At 25.7% G+C, this 12,788-nt stretch overlaps 1 protein-coding gene across 1 annotated transcript; it reads left to right on the top strand.

Moving 5' to 3' along the window:
• The first annotated feature begins 834 nt into the window (after positions 1-834).
• LOC126903865 (probable ATP-dependent RNA helicase DDX31) lies at positions 835-6,527 on the top strand. The gene is made up of 10 exons (XM_050682399.1): positions 835-1,122; positions 1,186-1,404; positions 2,027-2,293; positions 2,370-2,590; positions 2,794-3,052; positions 3,219-3,410; positions 3,764-3,954; positions 5,081-5,141; positions 6,183-6,282; positions 6,340-6,527. The coding sequence occupies exons 1-10, from the start codon at positions 1,006-1,008 to the stop codon at positions 6,507-6,509; spliced, it is 1,797 nt and encodes a 598-aa protein (XP_050538356.1). The 5' UTR covers positions 835-1,005; the 3' UTR covers positions 6,510-6,527.
• The last annotated feature ends 6,261 nt before the right edge of the window (positions 6,528-12,788 follow it).

Here is a 12,788-nt window from a genome sequence, read left to right as displayed (position 1 = left end):
ATTTTAAAACTTTAAATGTTTATATCTAATAAACTAATAAAGTTATATTAGAAATTCAAATGCCATTTACTATTAAATTAAATAAATATAATAAAAATTGATCACTTGTGGCCAGCCAATTAAGTAAAATCAAAACTATATTAAAAATATTATTAATTTAAAAAAACTAAAAAATATTAAAAATATTAAACTCAAAAGCCATTATTTTAGAAAAATATATATTTTTTTAAATTTATAGTCAGTACTTATTATATATTAATGGATTTAGGACTTAATAATGTGTAATTGTAATTATAATTATCCAGTATAAAGTTTGGAGGTAATTAGAGGTTTTTTCCCACCTAAAACGATTAAAATTTTTACGTTTCTCTATAACACTATAACAGAGTTTCACAAACTCTGGATCTCCAAAATAGCAAAATTTATAAATGCATATAAATTTTGACTCTACTCATTACTCTGTAAGAATAAATTTAGGCTTGATTACAACGAATGAATTTTAGCTTCAGTACTAGTTTTTCTTAAGTATGCACTATTCTCCGAATTTTTCCTAATCGCTCCAAATCATAACCAAACTCTTTACGAGGGATAATAATTTTTAGAAATATAGTTATAATTAAATTTTAAAACTTGATTTAAATTTTTCTATTGTAAAATGTTTGATCTTTATTATAAATAAAGATATGTTGAATATTTAAGTAAAGCCTGCGATCTTGTGATAAATTTATGAACTGAGCGCAATACAATGTAAATTTAGTAGGAGCTTAGAAGAGTAGAGTACTCATTATACTTGGCATGATAATGGCTTTTATTATCAAATATTATTATCAAATCACGTGGTTTTAGAATTAACAGATCTGTCACAAAAATTGTTTTGGGGATTTCAAATTAAACATTTACTAAAATGAGAATTTGTTGATTTTTTTTGTTTAACATATTTTTTAGTTGACTGATGAAGTATCACTTTAAAGTTAACTATCTATTAACATATACAACGATTATAAAATGTATTGTGACGAGTTTGGTGACGGTTTAGACAATAATTATGTTGTAAATCCTGTCAAAGATCCAGTTAATTCAAAAATATTTGGAGTGAACAGAAGAAATCAATTTTCAAGAAAAGTATACTTTTTGTTATGAATAATTATGTAAAACGTATTTCTAAAAAAAAATAAAATTTTTTAGGAGAAGAGTGATGCTAGAGTTAATATTAATGGTAAATATAATAATGGATTTCAAAAGAAAATACCAGCTGATAAAAAAAAGGGCTATGTTACACCTATGTTTAGAAACAATCCAGAAATTTCTATATCAATAGTTCAAAAAACAACAATCAATAAAAATAAAAGCTCACTATTTTCTAGCACAACATATAAAGACTTAGTTGATTTGCATCCACATATGGTGAGTAAAAATACTAAACTATGTATATTTTAGTAATAAATTAAAATTAAAATTTATCAAAGAATTATTTAATTTAATTATATTTTCCCAATGTATAAAAAACATTGAGTGCTAAACCATCATATTATATTCATAGTGAAATGTATTACATTATGTTATAACAAGACTTTACTTAGCTATGGCTTGACTCTAGACGAGGGAGACCTATAGATTTATGTTTCATCTTTACAGTAGCATAGTGATTCCGAGTGGAGAATTCTGCTACCCCAAGTATAGTATGTGTTCAAAGGCAACAAATAAAGTAAAAATAATTATTTTGAACACTTGCATGAGTATCTCTAATAACTGAAAATAAATTGCAAATGTGCAGACATAATAAAATAATCAAATAAAAAAAATGTGTATGGATGTTTAGGCAATCTGGTAAAAGTTTTAAATCTTAAATGAATAAAAACCAGCGGCATGCTTGAGCATTTTTCTCTATCAGTGTCAAATTTTTTTAAATATTAACCGAATGAAAATATTAAAAAAAATCTTCTGATCTTTATAAATAATTTTTCTGTCTAATGTGATTGAATTTTTTCTAAAAAAAATATAAAATAGTAATGAAAATTATTTTCAGGTAGCAAATTTAGAGCAGACATTAGGAGTAACTAAGTTGACAACTGTTCAAAATTTGTCTATTCCAGTTTTATTAGATGGTAAAGATGCTATGGTTCAATCTGAAACTGGAAGTGGAAAGACATTTGCTTATGCAGTTCCATTAATAGAATCATTACATAAAATTCGGCCAAAACTCAGTAGAATGGATGGTCTTAGAGCTTTAATTATTTTACCAACAAGAGAATTAGCATTACAAACTTATGAAAATTTTATTAAGTTACTTAAAGTATGTGTTTTATTAAAATCTTAAATTATATTGTGTTTATTACAATTATAACTTAATTGATATTATATATTTTCAGCCTTATACGTGGTTAGTGCCTGGTATGTTTACTGGTGGAGAAAAAAGAAAATCAGAAAAAGCACGAATGAGAAAAGGTATTACTATATTAATTGGCACCCCAGGAAGATTATTAGACCATGCTAAGAATACCAAGTCAATATCATTTAAACAACTTCAATGGTTAATAATTGATGAGGCTGATAGAATGCTTGATCTTGGTTATGAGAAAGATATAACAAGGTTAATAATAAATATTAGTTAATACTATTAAAGAAAAATTTGTTCTAAAAAATTATAGTTTATAATACTAAAAATAATTATAAACATTTTTAAATATTGTGCTTAAAATAAAATAAAATAAAAAATGTTAATAAATGATTTTATTTTTAATTATCTTGAACATAAATTTTTAAAATAAATTTTGTTTGTAATTTATTTTTTAGTATTCTTCAAGTAATTGATGAACAACGAGACGAGTCTATTACTCGACAAACAGTTTTACTTTCAGCAACCCTATCAGAAGGAGTACAAAAACTTGCAGGATTATCATTGAAAAACCCAGAATATATAGATGCATCATCAATTGGTGACACAGATCCTGAATGTTTAGCAATTCCTGATAGTCTTTTACAATATTATGTTATTGCACCTCCAAAATTAAGATTAGTGACTCTATCTGGTGTACTTTTACAAAATCTACAGGTNGCACCTCCAAAATTAAGATTAGTGACTCTATCTGGTGTACTTTTACAAAATCTACAGGTATTTTTTTATTATTTAATGAACAAATTAAATACAATTTTATATAGAAATTAATTTTTTTTTATATTAAACATTAATAATTATGAAAATATTAAATTATAATTAGAAAGGACAATCATTGAGTAAAACATTAGTCTTTATGGCAACTCAAGATATGGTTGATTATTACACTGATTTATTAACTACAGTACTTACATGTTTGGCTATGTTTAAACTTCATGGTAATATGACTCAAGTTGAACGAATGGAAGTGTTCAAATCATTCAAAGCAGCCGATCATGGAGTTTTATTCTGCACAGTTAGTATTTTCATTTAATAAATATTTCTTTATTTTGATTTTTATAAATGGCAGTTATTTCCTTTCCCAAATTTATTTATCTTAAAGAAATATTTAAATAAATCAGTTGATAATTCCTTACAAACTCATTAATTAAATAATAAAACATTTTATAATTCTAAATGTTGTGTTTCAATAACATTATTTAAAAACAAAAAAATTTTCCAAATGTTTAAAATTACTATATAAATAAATGTATTCAAGTAATTTTGTTACAAAATTTAATACAATGAAAATTATTTCAAATTTCAAACCGTGGATCATTTAACAAAAATATTAATTTATGAATCTAATTAATATATATTATTTATTAGGATGTAGCATCCAGAGGTTTAGATTTGCCTTTAGTTGATCGAATAATCCAGTACAATGCACCTATAACACCAACTGATTATGTTCATAGAGTTGGCAGAACTGCTAGAGTTGGTCAAAAAGGGGAAGCAACACTGTTTTTGACTCCTCATGAAGCTATGTTTATATCCAAACTTCAAGATCATTCCATTATGTAAGGTTTTAAAGTAAATAATATTCTACACTAAAATTTATTTAAATTTATGAATGTTGAAACCTTTAAATGTGTCTTGTATAAAAAACAATAATTTATTTTTATCATAAAAAATTATCTCTAAAACTTTTTCAAAAAAAGTATTATTATAAACTATATTCATGGTTCAGAATTTTATGTTAATGTATATTTACTAAGAAAGTGTACATTATTTATTTTAGATAGACACAAAATTTCTTTCAGAATGTCTTGTAAATAAAAGTGTTACTTATTTCTATACTTTCTCGTTTTTTGTCAAATAATATGTATTTATTTTTGTTTATTTGGCTAAAACAATAAGTTACATAGAAAATAATTTTTTCTAATTTCCCTCAAAATATTCTATGTGGATATATTTTTTCTCTTTTATTTGTAATAAAACTTTATTATTATTATTACAACTGTTAAAATTAATCTTCTACCTTTTATTAAAGTTATATTTCATTGAAAAATTATACTCCTTGTTTCCTAGAATTATAATCTTCTATTAAATAATATTATTATACAATTTTATTTGCTTACAATATTTATGTTTTTTACTTTTGAATAACACTCTTTAACCTTTTATATAATTTTTTTTATAATTGTAATACTTTTTGCATTTAAATTTAATTTTTAGTGTAAATTTTAACACACGCTTGATCGTTTTGGTTTATTTTTAAATGCAATTGTTGGTATTCTGAAGCACATGTATTTCTACAATTTTTTTTATTAAAACAATAAAAAAAAATGTATTTTTATTTACTAAAAATTATAGATAGTTAATTATTATTAATAATTATACTATAATTAATAGAATTATTAAGAAATATCAATGAATAATGTTTTACCTTATAGATACATACTATAAGGTTAAAAACTTTTCATTTTTACTAACTATATAGTTTATTTAACTTTACAATTGGAATATATTTAATTCATTTAACTTAATAATATCAATAAATTTTAGCAAAAAAATCATATTATTCATTACTTTTTAAGTTAAATAGTATATAGAAATGTTATCTTTATAAATTAAAAAAAACCTATATTCTATATTTTTTTTTTTTTTTAGTGGCTAAACTCAAAAACATTTTTTTTTTTTTAGGATTTCCGAATTGAAAATGGATAAATGTCTACAATCAATTTTATCAATGGAATTCGAAGGAGTAAGAATTTTATATATTAATTTTACTTAAGTTTTTGATTGTCAGATACTATTTTCTAATATTCACAAAGGCATTAAAAATAATGGTGCCACTGAATCTTAATAATCATTTAATAACTGATATGGGCACCATCTAAATGGTACTCATATCCATATGTGATGAAATAAAGAACTCTTTGATTTGTAAAACTCTTCATATTGCATTATTGTTTTATGTCACTTAGATTTAGTCTAACAATAATTACTAAAATAATTAACTTTCACTTTATTGACTAGGTTGGATGGTTTATGACCTAAAATTGGGGTTTGCTATTGTTGGCCTTAAAAGTGTCCTTTTAGATGCTTTTGTAGTTGTTGTCAATCCTTGACCACTGGATGTTATACTAGGCACTTTTACGTAAGGTTTGTTGGTTGTTGATGACCACTGGCTGTTATCCTGCTACTTTTTCTGATTGCTAGTGATTATTTGATTATCTAACTTCCAATATTTATTTATAAACAATTAAATATGACAAAAAATAGTGAAATAATAAATGGTTATTTTATTGGTCATATTGACTAGTAATTTCTCCGGTTCATTCTTCTATTTGTTTAGAGTTTGTTAATTTTCGGGAGGAGTTATTATTATTTTTTTGTTATGGTTGAAGTGTTTTTGTTTATTTCTTGTGTTTCCTTATTCATCAATGTCTTTGTTGTCATATTTAACAATATGTTGTAATATTTCATGATCACATAGCTGGCCTATATGTCTTGGACGCTTACATGACATGTTTTACATATTCCCTACCCATGTTTGTTGAATTATCTTGCTATGGTTAGGGTGAATATAGATATATTTATAGATACCAACTTGTGATTCTACTTTAATCTATGAAGCTATTTTGTTTGTTTTATCATTTCACAGCTTCTGATTGATTAAGACATCTTTTGTATTTTTCTATGACTGGGTGGCACTGATAAGGGTCTTTTTTAGGTAGTCACAAAGTGGAGGTGCTTATTTGCTTCATTACATAACTTTGATTAATATAATGTCATTCTGTAGGAATATGTAAAAACAGCTGAAATGGCAGCAAATATTTTGCAGTCTCGTTTTGAAACTGCTGTACTTGAACAAGATAGACTTCATGAATTGGGCTGTAAAGGTAATCAATATTGGTACTGACATAATAACAACAAATATTATTTTTTTAAATTTTTAGCTTTCAAATCTTGGGTTAGATCATATGCAAGTTACCCAAAAAGCAGTCGTGAAGTTTTTAATTTCAAAGATTGTCATCTTGGGCATTATGCTAAAAGTTTTGCCATACGTGATGCACCTAGAATAATTGGAGGAATTGGTAAACCCAAAAAAGATCCAAGAATGAAGTAAGTAAATTTTAGTTAGAAGGAGGTTTTTGAATTATTTTTAGTAAATTTTCTTCTCCAGACATTTGAATAGATTTTTTAAGTATATTTGAAAAACTTTTAAAAGTAGAAGTTGGTTAAGTCAAAAGTAGTAATGTTTTGTGCCAACAAAACCAAAGTATTTTGATCTAGTAGTTAAGAAATATTTTCATACTTAAATCACAATAAAATTATCACTTAACCAATAATTGAACTAACTTTGATACTGTTAAACTCAGTATAAAATCTCCAATATAATTGATAAATAATCTAAAAAAAAATTAAATTGATCACCTTATTACAACATTTTTTTAAAATTAAAGTACACCTATCAAAATTCTTATAGTTGCATAGTATCTTGATACAATATCAAGATATTGTATAAATATATTATATTAATATATATTATACAAGCAATTTATGTATTATCTCAGCCCTAAAAAGAAAAGTTTTGTGGTAATTATTTTATATATTTTCTAACCGCCATAAGGTACCTTTCAATGCTGTTTGTCTTAGACCCCATTAAACTTAATGTGAGCGCTGAATATTATTTAAGTTATTTGCCACTTTAAAATTACTACACTTACAAGTGTATGTGTGCGTGAGTATAAAAAATTAATTTATGGTATATTTCATAACAGAAATATATTTTTATGCTTCAATTAGTCATTGTCTCCTTATTTTGTATATAAAATATATAGATAATTACAATATTTGTGATTTTCTCACGTAATTATGATACACCAGAAAAATTTCTTTCTCAAAAAACATTGTCACAGACAAAAAATGATTCGTCAAGTTAGCACAAAAAGTGTATCACTTAACTATACACTTGTGTATAATTTAAATAAATATAAAAACACACCCTTATAAGGGTGTTACGTTGTAATTTTTCTGTTCTTAAAAATTTATCATACTATTTAACATCAAATTAATTTAATTAAGTGGGTTTTTTATTCAATTTCACTTTATTTTCACAATAGTTCTTTTTTTGTTTACAACTAGTAAAGGCATTTTATTAGTGATAAGGTCTGTTGGAGTGGAAAATTGTTATTTAAAATAGAACTATAAAGTTGTTTTTTTAACGATTCTTATTTTATTTTATGGGTAATTGGTCCTATAGTATACGATTGTTAGTGCAACGTTAAGTGAAACTATTTTTGGCCTTAAAACGATCTATTATAGATTACCGTTTGTTGTTATGTCACATTATGTTCAAGGTGATAAAACTACTTAAATATTTGCAATGTATAAATTAATAATATTAAGGGAAAATGATAAATGATAAGTGATCAGACCTTGAGAAACAAACTGTCAAAAATAAGTCTATAGATAAATAAAATTAAATGTAAAATTCTTTAATATTCCAATAATTGACTGAAATAATATTTTTATTTAAAATTTAAACTTTTATCTTTTTTTAGCCGTAGTGGTTCCGCAAATACATATACAAAGTGGTTTACATTATGTTTTGGTAAATCTACTAACTTTTGATCAATTGAATAATTTTCGTATTTTTTTTTTTTTAATTTTTATCATATTTAAAAATAAAGATAGTCATTTTTTTAAATAGATCATAAAATTAAGTTTGGTAAAAAAATATTTTATAATATTTAGTAGTATTTTAAATCACAGACGCTCATTCAAATGATATTCAGTAGATCAAAAATTATTAGCAGATCTTGAGATTTCATGAATTTATAAATATTATTTTAGTTATCCTGAGTACACCCAGAGAAAAACCTCGATCTATATAATAAATTCATTGTTCAATTTGATAAATATATCATTACTATTGAATCTATGATATATTTATTAATATGATAATTTTTTTTCTTGTGTTGAACAATAATTATTTATAAGAATAATTATTTTGTTCGTATTAATAAAACATTATCATAAACCCTGGATAAAATTTCTCTATCAAAATTGATTGAGGTTTTTCTTTGGGTGTACATCAATATTTAATGTATTAATAAAAAATCTAGTTGCGGGCGATATAGGTAGATCTTATTGGTTTTGGACTAGTATTTCGGAAGTTTATTATCTAAAGTAATGGCCAAAGGTGGAGGGGTGTGACTTTTATCAATAGACATTTCTTGGTCGTACTCCTTCCACTTAGGTATGAAAGATTCTTAATTCTAAATATGCTTGTTGATATTTCGATATAAAAGATAATATTAACCAAATTGTAAAACCATCTTGTATATGAATAAAATAATTGTGTTATTAGATATTTCTCGGCATCACGCTCCTCTCTCCTAATTATAAAAATATTAATGACTTGTAAAATATTGGTCTAAAAGTTGTTATCAGCCAGTAATTTTCTTAATTAGATAATTTGATAAGCTAGTTAAATATGTATGTTGTCATTTAAAAATATAAAATTGACACCCTTATAAGTGATAAATTAAAAAAATTATTTTCTTAACATAATTATTATTTTAAGAGAAATCAAGTGGTTAATAGAACCATCTTGCATAATTATCATGTTTATTATTGGATATTTTTATGAAGGATCTTAGATTAAAATCTGTAAAAAATATTTTGATACTCAAGGTAGATATAACTACTTCAATGATACTAGAGTTTGTCGTTAAATGGCCGACAGTTTTTTTTTGTGTGTGTTTTCAAAATGTTAAGATAATCGATTTGAAACACAAAAGACGATAGCAAAAGTGTGAAAATGAGACGATTTACCTAAAAACCATCTACTTTCCATTGTGTAAATGATAGCGGCACTATTACTGTGTTCAGTTTACTGAAAAATTACATCTAATTTTGGTTTTCTGACAATTTAGTGTTATGTTGAAATAAAGAAAATATTTTCTTTGTTTAGGAATCGCCCCGTAAATTCTATGTATAAATAAACGACCACTAAGATAATTTTTTATTATTGTGCTTTGTATCTCTTTATCCCTTTTTGTCGCTAACCCAGTTACACTAGCAAAGACATAAGATTATCTTGTTTCTAATTATACATTAAATTAATTATTAATCTTTTATCCTACGTTATCGTCTTTGGCTTTACATGTAAAGAGGTAAGAAATTTATGTCTCTAAACATAAGAAAAATCTTATGTATCATTAATTATATATTTTTACGGTATGGGAAATATTAAATGGAGCTCTTACAAAAAATGAACGCAATATGCAATAAATATTGTATTTGTTTAATAAATAATTTAAAAAAATAATAATAATAAGCATTTTAACCCTTTAGAGCCCTGGTTTACTATTGTGAACTCACTTTTCTTTTTTTAACAACTGTAGTTTTTAACTTAATTTCATTAAGTTTTACGTTCTCAATTTCTACTCTAATGTCTATTATTTCCGTTAATGTTGAATGAGTAATTTAAAATAGATAGTCTTTATTAAAAACATATTATTATGAACACTGTTTTTAACTGATATATTTTTATATTTCTTAAAACTTCATTAATTTTTTATTAATATTTTTATCACTCATAATTATTAATTTACCTATAGATTATCAAAAATCTTCTCCGCTTTCAGAGGTTGGGTAGCTACCAGTTAGGCATTCCAGTGCTTTAAGTACAGTTGTAGTATTTTCTGCAAATTTGATTATACACTAAAAAATGAAACGTTTATAATACTAGTTCTATTTTTATCTTTTTTTTTTTTTATCGAATTATCCATGTTTAATCTAATAAGTACATAATATAGGTACGCATAGTTATTAATAATATTACTTTTCATTGTTGTTTTGTTAACAATTTTTAATTTTCCGGCTATAATGGGAGATGAAATAATTTTTGAACAGAATTAATAAATAGCTACTATTTTCTTGTTGGCTGCTGCTGCGTATACGAGATCCAATTGTTATTTATTTTGTTATTGGTTCTACGGTTTGGGCAACAATATAGTGAAGCGATGCGTACTTGAAAAGAGTTTTAGTTACAGGTCAATTGCTATTGTCTGAGCGGTTCAGCTGGAAAATCGAGCTTGGACAAACCGAGGGGAAGGGTAAACAACAATAAGATATCCAATTATTTGGCCCGGACCAATTACCGATTGGATGTGCGCCTTGAATTTCCCAATTATGTAACCACGTGTGCGCCTTACAATTTTCAAGGTCGATTGGTTAACATTTTTAAAGCCATTTTTTTTAACGTATTCGACTAAAGTCGTGGGAATTCCCAAGTATTTAGTATTAATGATAAATATAATGAGCTTTAAAGTAATATTTCATGGCTAATTTTCAAGTTTAGTACCATTAATTATCAATAAATATTTTATGTATCTAATTATTTTCTTTTTTTAGTAATATACTGCTGTCTAGTTGTTGAATTTAAATCAACGCTTAGAATAGAAAACAAAAAAAAAAAATACTCAACAATCTTAGAATAACACATTTTAGGTTAAATTTTAAACTTTTAAGATATATGATTTTTATGAGAAACATTAAGAGAGGTGCTCAAATGCTTTCACATGTATTATTTCTATATATGTCACTAAATTCATGACATTCTATGGAATTTATTTGGTTCAGTGTTAGGCGCATAAGAAATTATTAATGATGCCTCTCATGTACCAAGTGTTCCTGAAATTTACTATGGCAACCGTTTACCTAATAGATGAAGTTTGTGTGATTCACTGATTTCTTCACGTTATTTTTCAGGCACAAAATTCGTTTCGGCAAGCCGCCGGGGTCGACGCTATTTAAAAACTTATTAATTTTTTGACGCATACTGATTATAATCGAATAACAATCTTATTGTTTAAGATAAGTAAAAATAATAATAATAACACAAAAAGGATGTATAAGAAGGTTTTTAAATTCTGGTAGCTGCAGGGGTTCTCATAGCCTGCCCCCCATCGGTCTTGTGTTTATCGGTCGCAGCTCCCGTCTGACAAAATCCTTTCATCATTATCGCCGCATCACACCCTTTTGTTTGACACATATGCTTGTTCGCCTCACTATTGTAGTAAAACTTGATACATATTATACATCGGCGCAGATAGACACGTTATTAACTGCTGCCTCACTTATTATTATCATTACCATCATCATCAATTGTGTTATAATGATTAAAATGGTTCGGGGGCTTTTTCCCCACCGTTCTTCCTTTGTTGGCTACTAATAAACATTATGCGAGACAATAGTTTCTTTTTTCATTCGTATCGAAGGCCTCTGCTTTACAGTGTAAATGAAATACAACTAGTCTATAAATTCTGTAATATACCATTTTGTCCATTGCATGGTGTGTAATAGATAACGACTAATGTTGCAAATATATTATGCATTGTTCTTATTGAATATTGACTATTATTTTGGTTGAATTGGATGTATAATAATTAATTTATATACGACTTTCATGAAATCAAATGNATATTAATTTAGTACGACTTTCATGAATTTAAATTTATGTTAAATATCGACAAAATGTTTATTTATTAAATATCTTTATCGACTAGCAGTGTAATTATTTTACTTTGAAAAAAGTTTTAACGTGCTAATTCTTGTGAAACTTAAAGAAATACGACGAATATGTTATTTTTCGTTGTTAGAACGATAGATTGCAGCACTAATCTACCAAATGTTGTTATTATAACAATTATTTTCTATGCGTTTTAATTTGTAAGATATTTCTTACGGCGTTATTCTATATTTATTCATTGATTAGTGAATTGGGAATGAAATATTGCTGTATTATGAAAAAATTAATACCTTCTCAGCCTCGCGTCGAAGCTAAAAATGATTGTCATGACGCAAAATTGTAATGGAACATTCATTACTCATCGTATATTATTTGAAGGTTTATATTTTGCTTATATGCTTGTAAACGTCCTGTTAAACGGTTTCTAAGGGTGATATTGTTGTTATTGAACTACTCTCTTAAAAAGTCCCGAATTCATCATTGTGTTATTATTAGAAATAATTTAATGTAGTTTGGAGTAAAACAGTCGATTTGCCTAGAAGGTGCAAAATAGTTGATAAATGATGTTTGTTATAATAGAGTGTCTAATGCAAACGTGTGAAAGAATAACATTTATTTATCGTTTCGAAAATAAACACACCCGTGGGGTGGATGTTTAAAGATCATCTTTAATCCAGGTCATGGTTTAATGATGGCAGCTAACAACATCTCACATACGACAACAAAAGCGAATGAGAAATTTATTGTCTGTTACAATAATGTAATGTTTTAAGACGTTCTGCGCTTACCGTTAATCATCAATCTATAGCCGTACTCGCACATGTCTCTTATTGGAAATAGAACAAAGGCGTCGTGTATACTATA

This window comes from Daktulosphaira vitifoliae, unplaced genomic scaffold (assembly GCF_025091365.1).
Source record: "Daktulosphaira vitifoliae isolate Bord-2020 unplaced genomic scaffold, ASM2509136v1 Scaffold_4, whole genome shotgun sequence".
Taxonomy (NCBI): Eukaryota; Metazoa; Arthropoda; class Insecta; order Hemiptera; family Phylloxeridae; genus Daktulosphaira; species Daktulosphaira vitifoliae.
Note: the sequence above shows the minus strand (reverse complement) of the source record. Positions and strands in the feature narration are given on the sequence as shown.

What these genes read in the sequence shown, in the direction of transcription:
- LOC126903865 (XM_050682399.1), top strand. Translation starts at nt 1,006, where the DNA reads ATGTATTGTGACGAGTTTGGTGACGGTTTAGACAATAATTATGTTGTA. An exon ending in ATTTTATTAAGTTACTTAAA is followed by an intron (nt 2,294 to 2,369) that starts GTATGTGTTTTA and finishes ATATATTTTCAG; the next exon opens with CCTTATACGTGGTTAGTGCC. An exon ending in TCATGAATTGGGCTGTAAAG is followed by an intron (nt 6,283 to 6,339) that starts GTAATCAATATT and finishes TTAAATTTTTAG; the next exon opens with CTTTCAAATCTTGGGTTAGA.